Source organism: Peromyscus eremicus, chromosome 6, assembly GCF_949786415.1.
Source record: "Peromyscus eremicus chromosome 6, PerEre_H2_v1, whole genome shotgun sequence".
Lineage (NCBI taxonomy): Eukaryota > Metazoa > Chordata > Mammalia > Rodentia > Cricetidae > Peromyscus > Peromyscus eremicus.
The window spans coordinates 58,689,736-58,701,810 of NC_081421.1; the positions used below are offsets into that span (position 1 = coordinate 58,689,736).

A 12,075-nucleotide genomic window follows, 5' to 3' on the forward strand; every position below is an offset into this window, starting at 1 on the left:
GGCAGGTTTGATGTAGACAGGGGACACACCAGAGTAGAACCATGAGAAAGCAGATCACCCTGGAGTGACTTGCAGGGCCTCAGAGATGAGGCCTCTGCACTCCCCATGATCCCAATGAACTCGTTATCTTTGAGAGTGAGCCCTGGACACACTTTGTCCCTTTGGCCTTTCCTGGCACCAACACACTGCTCACTGCTATATATATATCTATAAGGGCACCTTATAGATGTTGGGCAAACATTACCCAGGAGAGAGGGACTCCAGGAGATCTGGATAGGAGGAAATCTCCAGAAGACTTTGACCTCTAGGATGAGATCATGGGCTTTAGAAGCAAGAGCATTTTATAGATCAATAAACGCAACACAACCTGGCTATTGTGTAGTGTCAGGTGTTGTGATACTCTGCCTTGAATTCTCCACTAGAGGAGGAAGCAAAAAGAAAATGCATTTCAGGTCAGTGGCCTGCCCAAGGTCTCAGCCAGATAGGAATGGTATCAAGGATCAGTCATGGGGCACTTATGGAGCCCCCTGGCCTCTCTGCCTGCCACAGGGAGGTCTCTCAAAACCTTTCCATCCTGCAGGCATAGCTGAAGCCAGCCCGCCTCACTCATCCCCCAGTGGGGCTGCTGCCCTGATGGAGATGTTGTCACATCAGGGCTCTGACCTGGTACCAGTGACAGACAACCCTGCATCAAGATGGTCACGTGCTGTGGAACTACTCTGAGGACAGACTACATCTGTGGTTCCCGAGCAGAGAGGCTCAGCACAGTTTGCCAAGGTCATGGAGCTGCTAAGTGGCAATGCTGACGGGAGCCAAATGCTGCCGAGAGCAGGCAGCTCCGTGAAGTACCGTGCTGCCGGTGACAATCAGGAGTGTCTTCTCAGCACATGTGACACGGCAGCTGTCCTTCCCAGGATGTGTCCCATCCACAGAAAAAAAATGGCCTCCAGGTACTTCTAGATCCAGTTAGTTCTTGAGTCAGGGGCAGTCTCTCCACAGGACTGGAGCCTTCCAATAGAAGCGACACAGAGGCCTCTCACCTAGGGAGGGGGACATGTGGCTTTGGCATTAACTTGAAGAGTGGTCGTCTTTGGAATGACACAGAGTAGGATGTTTCTACCACCCAGCTCTTCTAGCTCTTCAGTTTAAATGATCTCAGCGGCCTCAGCTGAGTATCCTCAGACACGATGGTCAGGACCTGGCTATCTGTGTCCTATTCTCTGTCACACCCAACCTCGTGAGTGTCCTTCCTGGAAGTCTGGGTCCCCAGACTGAAGACAGTGCCCAGACAGACCAGTTGGCTTTACTCTGGTACGACAGCTGCATGAAGGTGACTGTAGATAGTGCTCTGGTGGGCACCTGGCTCACAGAATTCCTCTGTTGATAAGCGGAATTTCCACTTAGTGGCTGGGACAGTGCAAGTGTGACGCGTATTTGCAAAGCCATACACTGTGGGGGGAACACGCTGTAGCCAGAGTTCAATGTTACGAGCTAGTGAGAAAAGCAGGGCCTTGGGAAAGTACTATGAGCAATCAGGCCTGATAGCCAGCTGCTTGCCTAGCAACTCCAACTTCTATTGTATTAGAGTCGATCTTGAACTCGGGAGTAGGAGGTCCTGTGGGGGTGGGAAGGCGGTTCTGCTGTCTGCCTCTCAGTGAAGAAGCCTGCCCTGCAGGCAGCCCACTGCTTTCCTCTCCTCCCCGGAGATGAATCAGCTGGCTGGGGAACGCTTAGGCCTTGGGAAACAAGGAGCTAGCCCTGACCGGTGAGCCACAGCTGAATGGAGGTACTGTTCTTTTTGCTGGAGCAGTTTCCAAAGCAGCCCCATCATTTTTATCCAAAGCACTCAAGCTCGTCTCTAGTGCTTACCCATACAAATCATACAATCGCTGTCCCTGAAAGTGGGAAGACTGCCTGTGTCCTCTCAGCAGCCTTCTCAGACCAGCCGGGAGCCATGGTGATGACAGGTGAAATATCACATGTGACAGATTTGGGATGAGATGGGTCTATGCTTCTGTTCAGGGCCGAGGGCTGCCTCCGTGTCTGTCTTCTCACATACTGACTGGCTGCAGAGAGCATATCTGGAGCCTACCCAGGATGCAGAGTCAGCACCCTGGAGAGCTGTGCCCACCCCGGTCCTGTGAGGTGAGGTCAGCAAGGACGCTGGCCAGCCTGGCCCCAGGGATGGAGCAAGAGGGAAGAAACTCCAGCCACTAGCCAAATTCCCAGAGTCCAGTTGAAGCGACTCTCACAAAGGCTGTGAAATGCTCCAACACACGGGAAGCCAAGCAATGAAGAGCATCTTTGCTGACTGTCTTCCTGTGAGCACTCATGCAAGGCTCGGCAAGATCCATCGTGTGTTAGCAGCCCTGCTTCCCATTCACGAAGCTCTGACCTTTCTAAAGGCCTGCCGCGGCAAGATGGAGTCAAGGGTCCCTTCCTGTGCTCCCTGGACTTGTCCTCACGGAAGCTCCAATGCGACATGACCGAAAGCTCCGGATTCAAAGGAGAAGTCAAGTCCACACAATTTGCTTGGGGAGTGAGGCACCTACAGTGTCCAACACAGGCTTCCAAAGGGACCAACGGATCAACTCACCTCCTCGTCTTGGAAGTGATGTCCCCAGAGGGACAACACAAGCCTTCAGACTAAAGCAGAGAGGTCAGTTAGCCCTCTGGCCTGCCTCAAAGGCAGGATGAGTAGTGACCACTAGGAAGTTGCTTAACATTCAAAGCTGGGAGCTCTTCGGGAAGATCCTGACTCAGTAGATCTGGCGTGGACCGGGAATCACTGACCCCTAATGGTCCCGTTATTCACAGGAGGCCTCCACACGACGGCTGGGTGCCCAGATGCCTTTGGTTTGAAAGGCTCCAAGGAGAGTTCACTGTCTGCACGGGACATCCTGTCAATCACTCGCCTAGCTACCAGCTGACAGCACTGGTTATGTTCCCACCATGCTTGCCCCCTTCTCGAGGGTGTCCAGGCAGCAAACGGCTAAATCTAGCCCTTCTTTCTGGAAAATGGAAAACAGGGAGCGATCTCCTTCCCGTGGGGCCAGTGTGTGCCTCGTGAAGAACAGGCAAGAGGAAGTTACAGAGAAACGGCCCATGTTTCCTAGGGCTGGCCTAGAAGATAGCTATGCTTCTGCCTGCCCTTGCATTTGCCCTGAGGGGCTGATTTTGAGTGTGGAAGTTAGTTCACTGGTTACTGGTTCCCTCAGGTCACAGTGCCTTAGCTTCTACTTGCTGTTAGGAAACAGGGGACACTCCTCACACCCATGGAATACTGTACTTGGCCCCAGAAAATGCTGCTATAAGTGGGTTTCTTTTTTATGGTGGGGTCATAGCCACAGCTCTCTTATAGATAGTGTCATAGTCCACGCAGGTTGCTATAACAAAATGCCGTACACCAAAAAAACCATAAAGAACAGAAATTTATTTCTCATAGTTCTAGAGGCTACCAAGTCCAAGACCAAGAACCTAGGAAATTCTGATTCCTGGTACATGATGGCGCCTTCTCACCAGTACGCTGGGTCCTCTTTTATAAGGACACTAACCCTGTTCACATAAGCTCCACCCTCACACAAAGCATTTCCCAGAGACCTCAGCTCCTAATACCGCCATCTTGGCTTTAGACTCCATCAGATGGGATGAGTGGGGGCAGAGGCATCCAGACCTATAGCAGAGGGTCTGTCCTGGGAAACTGCTTCTGGGGTGAGACATGGTTACTGAGGAAAAGTGCATTCGCAGTTCCCCAAATCAAACCCAGATAAACTCAGAGAATACCGTCTATTTGCAGGTTAGACATGGTCTGCATGATCTGGCCCTTGGAAGTGCCTGAGGAGGCCGAGTCAAAGTCTAGGATCGGATTCCAAGAATCCAACAATGGGGGCTGTAAGCAGATTTCCTCATTGAAAGGTCTAGCACCTTCACCCCACAGCCTGGTGGCCACGATGCCAGATTCCTCGATGGCACAGCCACGGGTCTGGGCATGCACAGACCGGCTATGAAGACCATGATGCTCTTTGGGTACAGTCAGTTTTCCATCAAACAGAAACTCCATTACAGAACTCTGGACTGGAAGACAAAAAAGCTGTGGTTGGCTACTCTTGTCCTCATTTAGGTGGCCCAGTGAGGCATGGCATATGTTAACTGGAAGACACTTGGGGATGGTGAAGCCCAGTAGTTCAGGGTTATGTGCTCAGTCATGCCATGTGGCTAGTCGGAGCTACACATTCTTCCCCTGTGGATGCTAAGTATGGTAACTGTAGACCCCCTATACCCACAGCCCAAATCATTCTAAGAAGCATTTGCCGAATGATGCAATGTCCCTTACTCAAATTTTATGTTTGATACTTATATGTGGGGACATTTACAAAAAAACAAAAACAAAAACAAAAACCTTAATTGTTTTAAACAGAAATTGAACATAAGTAAAAGAACAATGAAAAACTAAGAATGAAGTTTCAGGGAAAATTTTCTAAAGTGGAGTCTTTGCAGGAGGGGATGGAGGGGATGGAGGGGACGTAGGGGAAGGACACACTGCACATTTGAAAGCAGATGTTCATGAATTTGTACACCACAGAAAGGGTACTGAGTTCTACTGAAGTATCCCAGGGCCTCTTACCTTAACACATGGATATAGCTAATCCTGGATGCTTATACCTGGGGACACTCCTCTAGCCTGCTCTCGGACAGAGCAGTTAGGACTAGAGTGTGATGTGAACCTGAGGTATGAGGTGCCACCTACCCACAATGCTCCTTTCTTTTCCAAATATGCACCCACAGCGCATTTCAAATTCAACACCTCCCTCCCTCTGCTCATTCCTGAACCAGACACAGAAATGAGCTGAGATTTCCCAATGAGTGTCCCAATTCAAAGAGGACACACAGGGACAGATCCGGACTTGCCAGCCCCATGGAGATCACACAAAGCCTGGCTCTGCATGGAATGAAAACCCTAAGAAGCCTCAAATGTTCCAATGATGGCTTGTGGGATAAACCTGGATCCCTACAGGTCTCTAGCAAAGCCTACTCCCAAGCCCTCAGTTAAGTGTGCATGGCATGGAGCCAATACCAAGACACCCCATTGAGCCTTATTCTGACTCTTCGAACCTTTGGAGGCCAAGACTGCCATATCCCAGCCCCTCTTCTTCCTGCATTTCACCTTCCTTCTGGGACAGAAATTAAACACCCTCCTGGCAGGAAAGCTCAGACACATCTACAAAGGCAGCTGAGATCAAACATAACTCCTACAAATAACTTTATTAAACTACCTGTTCCGTAAAGCACATAGACACGGACCTTTAAGTACATTCAGCTCACCCTCAACCAACAAAGGTAGAACCGTATTTACATTTTTTCTGCTGCAGATTATTTTTCCAAACTTACTGTACATACAAGGGAGTAAGGGAGTGACCACCTGTTCACACAGATGTGCACAGGGCCGGGGATGCCACTTCTCAGGGCTCCCAGCCACTGTGGTCTGATAGCACCATACTGACAGGCATCTATGGAGCAGCCCTGGAGCACAGCCTCTACTCAGGATCCTAGAAGCTGCTTCAGGGACAGACACTGGTCCTGGACCACTGAGGTGGTGTGTCACTGGAGACCATCACGGAGGCCACGTCTCGCTTCTGTGGACCAGGAGACAGACACTTAGGGAGAGGAAGCGCTTGCAACATGGTGTTGGGTTATAGCAAGGATCGGACCCTGGGGGCTCTCCAGTGGGCCCTCCCCATTCACCGTCCACAAACCCATAAGCATACGTCTTCTTTCATCCCTTTCCCTCCCACCCACAGGGGGAGGGTTTGAGACAATCTTTGTCTACCTGGTTCTAGAGCAGTGGTTCTCAACCTTCCTAATGCTGCGACCCTCATGTTGTGATGACCCCCAACCATAAAATTGTTTTCAGTGCTACTTCACAACTATAATTATATAATTTTGTTACTGTGATGAATCATAATATAAATATCTGATATATGACCCCCATGGGGTTGCGGCTCACAGGTTGATAACCCATGTTCTAGGATTTTCCCAGCAGCCCAGACACATATCCTCAGGGCTGTATTTCTTCCTTCCTTCCTTCTCTCCCTCCCCCGCTCCCTCCTTGCCTCCCCCCAACACTCTTTTTCTACAAGAGTACAAGAGATGGTGACTGGCCCTTGCTTCTGTTCACTACCTCAGCTCAGGTGCAGCAGCTCAGTTTCCAGCCAAAGGAGAAAGGCAACAATTCACCAAAGGGAGACCGACCATAGCACCATCCACAGTCACCACACAGCCAGTCCCCACCCGAAGTGAGGTCTAAGAGAAGGGCTTTAAAAAAATCAAGAGTTTCAAGCATGTTTTATATTTCCCAGGTTTAATGAAGAAGTAGTGTAAAAATAAAACTTTTTAAAAAAGTGTGTGTGTGGGGGTGGGGTGGGGAGGGGGCTGGAGAGATGGCTCAGCAGTTAAGAGCACTGGCTGCTCTTCTAGAGGACCGGGTTCAATTCCCAGCACCTACATTGGCAGCTCACACCTGTCTGTAACTCCAGTTCCAGGGGATCTGACACCCTCATACAGATACACATGCAGGCAAAACACCAATGCACATATAAATAAAAATTTAAATTAAAAAATAAAAAAGTAGTGAAATGAACATTGGGCGATAACGGGGCTCATGCTTCATGACGCCTGATCTCGATACACATTTCCCTGACGGTAAAGTTTTTGAAATCAGGTTTTCTTGGGGGTGGGAGTCTGTTTACAACGAACCAACCAACCTTGGTTTGCCTTTTCAGGACTTAAAAAGCACTATACCGCCGGGCGGTGGTGGCGCGTGCCTTTAATCCCAGCACTCAGGAGGCAGAGGCAGGCGGCTCTTTGTGAGTTCAAGGCCAGCCTGGTCTACAGAGCTAGATCCAGGAAAGGCGCAAAGCTACACAGAGAAACCCTGTCTCAAAACAAAACAAAACAAAACAAAACAAAAAGCACTATACCCTGGAAGAGAAGCTGCCACCAAGAAGCCATCACTGGAGCTATACCCCCTGACCCAGCACTCAGGAGGCTGAGGCAGGAGGATGCTAAGTAAGAGGCTAGCCTAGACTACACAGTGAGACCCAGTCTCAAAAAGCAAAATAAATAAAATAACGGAGGTGGGGGTGGGGCATTGAGGCTCCAGGAGAGAAGGAAGCCTGGCCCACAGAAAGGGTCCTTTTCTTCTCCACATAGAGCGACAAAAGGGAGTGATCATCACTCAATTGCACAGACGGGAAGCTGAGGTAAAGATATGCTCAGCTGAGCAGACCCTCTGTCTTCCCACTAAAACACGACACAGACTGCGGAAAATCCAGCTCCCTACACAGTTGGCCCTGTCTTCAGGGCAAACTTCTCTAAGCCATGGGCTCCCCCATGAGTCTTACACCCTTGGGATGCCCTGAACTTACATTAGATTTCTACCCACACAAATCTGACATCCTGTTCACATAAAATCCTCACCCGGAGTCATTTGAGGAGAAAACCCAAGGAAGGCATAAAGTCCTCCAGGAGACAGACCCAATCCACAGCTGGCCAGGGAGTGTGTGTGTGTGTGTGTGTGTGTGTGTGTGTGTGTGCGCATGCACAGACGGAACCCAGAGGCTGGGGGCACGAAGGTACAAACATCTTCATATTAAGGATAATACCCCCTCCCCAGGGAGGCATTTCACTCCGAAAAAGGAACCAACTAAAACATCATTTTATTTTTATAATATTAAAAAATAAGTCTTTGATATATAAAAACTGGCCAGAAATTGTTTTTTACTTGTTACATAAGAATTGTCATCTTACATGTCCAGACTATTGCCGGATCTTTGTCTCGGGGCAGGAGTTAGGGTTCGGGTCCTGAGTATGAAGGACAGGAGGTACTGGGGCCTGGCAAAGTACTGTGTAGAACAGAGTATTCTCAGCCTTGATTTCAGAGCAGAAGTCTGCACAGCAGGCTACAGATCTCCATGTACCTTTAGGGACGTGACCTTTAACAAGGTGGCACCTGAGCGTTGCTTGACGTGTAACAAGACATTAAAGATTGGCTTCTCCTGTCCTCACCCCAGCAGCCAGTCCTGGTAGGTAAAATCCCACAAGGCAGAGATGTAGACAGGCCCCATCACTTCTGCAGGGGACGGAGGAGCCTCCCTAGGGTAGCCTGCCCCGAGTCCTTCAGTCTGAGAGAGGATCTTTCCGCAGTCCCTCTGCCCTTCAGGGGGGTCTCTGCATTGGCACTTGAACCCCCGGAAGACTCAGGGCACTTCTTGGAGGCCCTGGCGCTGCTGGCCCTCTTCAAAGTGCCACTGTCCTTGGAGGCAGAATCCTCGGGGCCACCTTTGACCCTAAGCTGCCGCTGGGAGACTGTCCTGGTGATGCCAGAAGCTCTGGACACAGGTGGAGCATCTGTTCGCATGCACCGAGATGAGGAGGCCACCGTACTTCGAGCAAAGCTTGGGACGGGGGGAAGGGCTCGAGAGACACCCGGAGTCTGAGGTGCTTTGGGCTCTTCCGTGAGGCTTTCAGGATCTTGCGAGGTGGGGCTGCTGACCTTGTTTTCTTCGGGTTTCTGCCTGGGGATGTTTCTGAGGGGCTTGGCGCTGGGCTTTCGAAACGAGGCCCTGGGCTGTACCACGGCCTCCTTCCCTGGCCGCCCACTCGTGCTTCCACTCGAGCGGGGCAACCTGGGTTCCTCTGTCCCTGGCCCGCTCACGTGGGGCCTCCTGGGCGAAGTGTCGGAGGTCCCCCGCACCGAGCTCCTTCGTGACAGCGGTGTGTCTGTGCTGCTGGGAGTCTCCCGAGGGGAAGCCCTGGATGTCGGCTCCGGACGCTTCCAGGCCCCTGCTCCCCTGCTGGACTTGGAGATGGGCACCACCTTGCGCATGTGCTCATTCTCAGAGGAGTTCAAGGTTCTCACAGACTTGGGGGCTACCCCTTGGCTGCGCCGGGCACTGACCGGCTTTGAGGCCCCCGGTGATGCCTCTTTGAGGGAATTTCTCTTTGGTGCTGTGGCATCCTTCCCTTTGCTGGGTCTGTCCTTCGGAAGGCCACCCTGGCAGCTGGGCTCACTCTTACTGGAGTCGGGAGCGGGCACCTCCCCTGGGGGACTGGAAGCAGGGTTGGAGATCTGGCTGCTAGCTGCCTCTCCAGCCCCAGAGGACAGTGAGCCATCCCCTGCTCTCTCTTCCTCCAGCTCTTCTCCTCCTGGTCTGGAGTCGGTTCCCTCTGAGCAGTCCAGAGTGAGCGAGCAGTCTGTGGTATCCGAGACGTATAACAGAGGCCCAGGATCCTTATCTTCAGTGTCAGTGACAACCACAGACACAAGAGCCTCACTGCTGGGTTCATCAGGGACAGCCCTGTCATCCTCCCCAGATGAGCTGAGAACCTCCTGGGGACCTGTGTCCTTGGGTGTGCGGCTGTCCCCACCAGCATCAAAGGACTGTGAGCTCTGATCCCCTGGAGACTGCAGCTTTGGGGGACAAAAGTCATTTAGAGTCAGTGGGGATGCCTCCTCCAGGCTCTTGGGACTCTGGAGGTCAAACTGGGTCAGCCCTGTGACCAGCTCATGCTCCCTGATGCCCAGATCCAATGGTTGGAGAGGTGGGCTTTGTGCGGGACACAAGCCCACGGGTTCACTGTTCCTTTTCCGGAGGATGCTCGCCCTGCCCCGTCCAGTCAGCGGGAAAGGAGATGCAGGTTCCTCCGGCTGGAGTGTTGGAAGCTGACTCTGCCAAGCCAAGCGAGGGGCTTTCTCCTGGTTCTTGGCGGCCTGAGGTTCATGTACAAAGCTGGGGTCACAGTGCTGCTGTTCTCTGGGCTCCATCCAGGCGATGGTGGGCCGGGGCTGTCTGGGACTGCTCCGGGGTAAGCTGTTGAATTTGTTGGGGTCCTCAGGACTGCTGCTGGTGGCACTCTCCAAGAAGGTCAAGAGCTCTCGGTCAGCAGAGATGCCCAGGGAGAGGCGAGAGCGACGTGTGTTGGGGGGCCGGTAGGAGGGGCTGGCGGGCCTGGGCTTCAGAAAGGACGGCGGGTCTTCTGTGCCCTTCTTAGCTAGCATCTGTACATCATTCTCACTGCTGCTTCTGCCAAAGCCTCCGAGCTCTCCAGTTGTCCAAGAATGTCGCTTCTGTTCCAGCTCCTTCAGCCTCTGTATCTGTTTCCGCTCTTGTTCCTCCCGGTCATGGTTGTCCTAACGGAGTGGAGAGAAGAGAGCATGAGACGCCGAGAGCCTGTGTGCAGTACTAGGCCCACTCGCTGTAAGATTTAATGAGAGGTGCTTTCACGGACAGCCCCGGGTCCCTCCCGACACAGGCTCTGCCTTCTTCTGCACATGCGTATGTGTGTAGGGCGGGAAAGCTTCCCAAAGCAACTGAGGGAATGCGACAAAGGGTCATGCTAGGCTTGGCCCCAACAATCTGTCTATAGTTCTCATTTGATCCCTCCGCCCAATGCCCAGCTTCCAGTGTGGGTTATGATTCCATATATGCACACAGTCTCAACTCCAGCAAAGCTACCTAAGCAACTGTAGAGAGGTAAATGAAATACCGTAGATGCTGAAAGAGTGCACACAAAATTGTACAACCCAGTTGCACGGCTCTATCCATACCCCTCTATAAGTCAACGCACATATACTCCTAAGCAGGACATTCTAGTTAACATGGATTGGGGTATGTTAACATAGGCCAAAGACATTGAGAGACACCTTTCATCGTGTTCTTGGAGTGCCTCCCTGGATAAAAATAAATGAACAAACACCAAAAATGCCCTGGTGGGTCTGCCAACGACAGGCTGAAGCAGAGGTGACTGCTCTGTCCCTCAATCCCATTCCCATAGTCAGACAAGATAAACAGGTGTGCTTTACAAAACCATCTACCCTGCTGGAAAGGAATCAACCTTCCCTAGTGACACAGAACCCACATGGAGACACCACAGTGTCCTTCACCTCTCTGAGTAATCTCATATTGCTGTTGTCCCTCAACATATCCAGGGGATTTATTCCTGGTTCCTCCTTGGATACCGAATCTGAGGATACTCAAGTCCCTTATGCATAATGGAACAGGATTTGCATATGGTCTATGCATATCCTCATATCTACCTTAAGCCAACTCTAAATTACTTATAGCTAACGCAGCTTAAGAGTTACATATGTATTGTTTAGGCATAACAAAAAAATCTATAGACATTTAGCACAGACATAACTTTTAAACACTATTTTCAATTTGTAGTTGATCGAATCTGCAGGCGTGGATATGTAGAAACAGCTGTATTTGTGTTATAATTCGTAAGTTTCTTTTGGGTTCTGAGGCCCACGTAATCATGTAATTACGTGGACACCTCAGTTCTGTTATTGTTAGCAGTTTTTATTTGACAATACATTTCCTCTTCCAGTGGGCTTTCCTTTCCAAGTTCCTGTGGAGTGCTGCCTGGGGAGTCTTGGCTCCTTCCGCAACTTTAGCCACAGCCTCCCTCGGGTCCCCAAGTTTCTCGGTCTTCTCATTCTTAAGCCTTCACATAGTTGGGGGCGGCCCAGGGCCCGACTCTCATGATGACTGGGCTGAGAGATTCCCACAGTGGCCTCACAGGCCTGCAGTGTCCAGATGGAGAGTGAGAGCCTCCGAGGCAGTCAGTTAGACTCCGGCCAACCCCCACAGCCTCCCACAGCTGAGCTCACTGCTTGGACAGAAGCATGTTAACGTGCTGCAGGTTCAGCTCCCTTCACTCAGCTAGATGGAGAAAGGCGTGGATAGGAACCCAAAGGAATTCTGGACTTGGAAGCACTGTGACCAGTTCCTCTACTAAATCCATCTATGGTCTGCATTCAAAACAGCAATAGTGCCAGCCTCAGGTTGAATCCTACACCATAAGTAAATGAATAGGCTGGTAAGTAAATAAAATGTGAATTAGGGGTAGCTGGTTCCTCAATGTCACCTGAAATAATGGGATCTGAGGTACTTTTAAGTTTTTATCGACAGATAAATGCTTCATTTACCAAGGCCCAGCAACCTGGGAAGTTTTCTGGCTTCTGAATTCAACCAAGAGACCACTGCCTGAATGGTTAAGGCAGCAGGCCCCCTC

At 51.1% G+C, this 12,075-nt stretch overlaps 1 protein-coding gene across 1 annotated transcript in view; it reads right to left on the reverse strand.

Moving 5' to 3' along the window:
* Positions 1 to 7,698: 7,698 nt before the first annotated feature.
* Fhdc1 (FH2 domain containing 1) overlaps positions 7,699 to 12,075 on the reverse strand; it is a 38,010-nt gene continuing 33,633 nt past the window's right edge. Inside the window, exon 12 of the mRNA XM_059265545.1 lies at positions 7,699 to 10,189. Within this exon, the coding sequence (XP_059121528.1) occupies positions 8,123 to 10,189 (2,067 nt within the window). The 3' untranslated portion in view covers positions 7,699 to 8,122. The remainder of the gene's footprint in view (positions 10,190 to 12,075) is intronic.